At 43.1% G+C, this 3,189-nt stretch overlaps 1 protein-coding gene across 1 annotated transcript; it reads left to right on the top strand.

Moving 5' to 3' along the window:
- Window positions 1–1,503: 1,503 nt before the first annotated feature.
- On the top strand, window positions 1,504–3,125 carry LOC104077130 (keratin, type II cytoskeletal 2 epidermal-like). The gene is made up of 2 exons (XM_009578253.1): window positions 1,504–2,130; window positions 2,907–3,125. Exons 1-2 carry the CDS (start codon window positions 1,504–1,506, stop codon window positions 3,123–3,125), a joined length of 846 nt encoding a protein of 281 aa, XP_009576548.1.
- The last annotated feature ends 64 nt before the right edge of the window (window positions 3,126–3,189 follow it).

Genomic DNA, 3,189 nt, shown 5'->3' with positions numbered 1-3,189 from the left:
GAATAACCTTAAATTCATGTTCATTATTGTTTTAAATAATTTGAAGGGCTGTAATGTATTTTTTCTCTGTCACTTTTTGATTACTTGTGCTGGCTATTATCTACAGAAAATGTGAAAAGTCATTTTATATCTCACTTGATAACATTTGGTTGATTACATCCAGACAGATAATACCATCAGAATGCCTTTTAAATAGTATTTACAGCCCTTAGTTTCCTTTTAACCAGCACCTGTAATCTAGCTTCTTCAGAACACTGCACATCAGTATCATTGCATATTTTCTATCATAATCTGGAATCTTATCATTAATTATTTAAAATTTCATTGACATGCAATCAAAAAATGGGCTTCTTAATTTCAGAGATATCCTACAGAATAAATTTCTAAAAAATGTTCCTTTCCCAACAGAATATTTGAAATCAAGAGGATATACTATGCCTTAGAAGTTGTAACAGCTCCATTTCTCAACATGTTTTTCCACTTCAGTTGTCTCATCTTTGGAAAGAACCAGGTAAACAAAAGGTCAGCAACATTCATCTGAGCAGTAGGAACCCCTCACCACCTTGAATTGTTCATCTGTCATTCCGCCTCTACAGTGCTTGTCCGCAGTCATCGTCACCGAAGCAGCTGCCCGATGTGTCCCTTCGTTCCTCCACAGGTCGTCATTCCCTGTCACCCTCAGAAGGGCACAGAGAAGGAACGTGATGATTCAAGTTGTCTTGTTCACTCTGCTCCAGCATCATCCAAGGTCCCAGTTAGTTGTCACAGATTTGGGGAGATACAGTTGGAGGGAATTTAATCCACAGAGAGAAGACACTCCCGTTCAAAGTGTCACCACGCACCCTCCAAGGACATGTAATTCCTTTCTAGCAGAAGAATATGCTGAGTCTCTTCAAACTTTGGTGTCACAAGTTCTCGTTCACGATTGGGAAACTTCTAAAATGCCAAAGGCAATTTGACATATAAAAAGGGGATTTAGGGTGTGTTTAAGGAATTGTGAAAGCTGTATTATAGCTGGGATTTCATCAAAACTTCTCCTACAGTGGAGCTTTGATTGGAAAGATCTATATCTGGAATTATTGGGAACCATTAACGAAGGCTGGAAATCCAATGAGGGGCTGCAGAAAATTGAATTATCGTAAAAGTTGATTTCCAAGATGTGATAAAGATATGAGAGTCCACTTAGTCATTGAGATCTGTTTCAATGTTCTGGTTCTTTTATTCACTTCTATATTGCAGGGTGTGTTTATAGGCAGGCCCAAATATGGTAAAGCTCAACTGAGAATCTGTCAACAACACCATGCTGATGAAAATAATAAATTGGTTTCCACCTTCACGCCCATGCCGTGCCAGCCCACCTCCAGAAGCGGATAAAAGGTAGTGCCTGAAATTGTGGAGTCAGAGAAGACTGTGCGGACTTCTCTCTGCATTCATCTCTCAGCAGCACAGCTCCGTTGGTCTTTCTGCTCTTCTTGATTTTGACTCTGCTTGGACGAAACAGCCATGTCTCGGCAGTCTGCCTGCAGAAGCTTTGGAGGCGGGAGTAGAAGGGGCTACAGCTCTTGCTCTGCCATGGGTGGTGGCTTTGGAGGAGGTGGCGGCAGAAGCAGGATCAGTTACAGTTCATACTCCTCATCCAGGGGAGGTGGAGGAGGTGGATATTCTGGAGGGTATGGCAGCAGAAGCCTCCATAACATGGGTTGCAGCAGAAGAATTACCATGGGTGGATGCGGTAGTGGTGGAGGATACGGAGGCAGAATGGGTGGCTTTGGTGGAGGCTATGGAGGAGGAATGGGTGGCTTTGGTGGAGGAATGGGTGGTTATGGTGGAGGAATGGGTGGTGGAGGAATGGGTGGCTTTGGTGGAGGAATGGGTGGTGGAGGAATGGGTGGTGGAGGAATGGGTGGCTTTGGTGGAGGAATGGGTGGTTATGGTGGAGGAATGGGTGGTGGAGGAATGGGCGGCTTTGGTGGCCCTGGCTTCCCTGGAGGCATCCAACCGGTGCAAGTTGACCAGGCCCTCCTGCAACCGGTCCATGTTGAGATTGATCCTCAGATCCAGCAAGTCAAAAACCAGGAGAAGGAGCAGATTAAGACTCTTAACAATCAGTTTGCCTCCTTCATTAATAAGGTGAGAATTTAGGACCACGTTTGTTTGGAGGTGGGCATTTTAAACGACTTTCCTGTGGTGTGGAAAGGGAATTTTTTTTCTTACCAACAAGTACTTTTTGAAGTTTGCAAGACTGATGTCTTAGTAGCACGTTATTATTAAGGTCTTATTAAGCAATTCCGAACAATAGACAAGGTTTTCATGCTAATGGAAGATTAAAGAGAACATCTGCAGGACATTCGGTAGATTCTCTTGCCTAGTCATCTCTTCAGCCTAATTTCTAGTGATTCAGGGTAAAGTCATCATCATATATTTAGTTGTCCTAAGAGTTCTCACTACAGTGCTTTTCTTTTTAATGAAATTTCCTTTTCAAGGAACTGATTCTATAAACTCAAGAGTTTTAAATACCTTTCCAACACTCTTGGATTATTTTAATTTCAAATAGAAACCAAAGAAATACAGAATCCGTTGTAAGAGAATTTATGTGCAGTTAGAAGAAAAAAAAATGTTTTCTTGACTTCACTACTGCAAAGATGATAGCAATGTCCAAATATAATGCTATGGAAAACGGGGATGTTGTTTTCTATTGGCAACAGCTTTTTGTCCCCAAGTGAAAAGTTCAGAATGACTCAAATTTTAATAATGCTTGTCATGCAATTTAGGAGCTTGGATGTTTGAATGAGCCATAGTTGGAGATCTGGGAAATGATTCCCTTGGCCTCCCAAATAAGCAGGAGGTTTGAGTAGTGTGGTGTCTCCCCGGGTGAATATCTCACACACTCCCTTGTGGGCTTTCAGGTCCGCTTCCTGGAGCAACAGAACAAGGTCCTCTCCACCAAGTGGGAGCTCCTCCAACAGCAAGGGCCTTCCGGGCCAAGGAAGAACCTTGATGTCATCTTCGAAAATTACATCCAGAACCTTAAGAGGCAGGTGGAGTCAATCTTGGCGCAGAGGGGACAGCTGGAGTCAGAGCTTCAGAACATGCGGCAATACGTGGAGGAGTACAAAACCAAGTAAGTGCAGGGCCAGACTAAGGAAGAAGTGAGCACCAAGACACGAGAGCCAAGCCAGCTTGGAGATT

The sequence above is a fragment of the Fulmarus glacialis genome, unplaced genomic scaffold (assembly GCF_000690835.1).
Source record: "Fulmarus glacialis isolate BGI_N327 unplaced genomic scaffold, ASM69083v1 scaffold9995, whole genome shotgun sequence".
In the NCBI taxonomy this organism is placed as follows: domain Eukaryota; kingdom Metazoa; phylum Chordata; class Aves; order Procellariiformes; family Procellariidae; genus Fulmarus; species Fulmarus glacialis.
The sequence above is the reverse complement of the archived record's forward strand: the minus strand, read 5'-3'. Positions and strand labels throughout refer to the sequence as shown.

Coding starts and splice junctions, on each gene's coding strand:
- LOC104077130 (XM_009578253.1), top strand. CDS start 1,504: ATGTCTCGGCAGTCTGCCTGCAGAAGCTTTGGAGGCGGGAGTAGAAGG. Junction 2,131..2,906: donor TTGCCTCCTTCATTAATAAG/GTGAGAATTTAG, acceptor GTGGGCTTTCAG/GTCCGCTTCCTGGAGCAACA.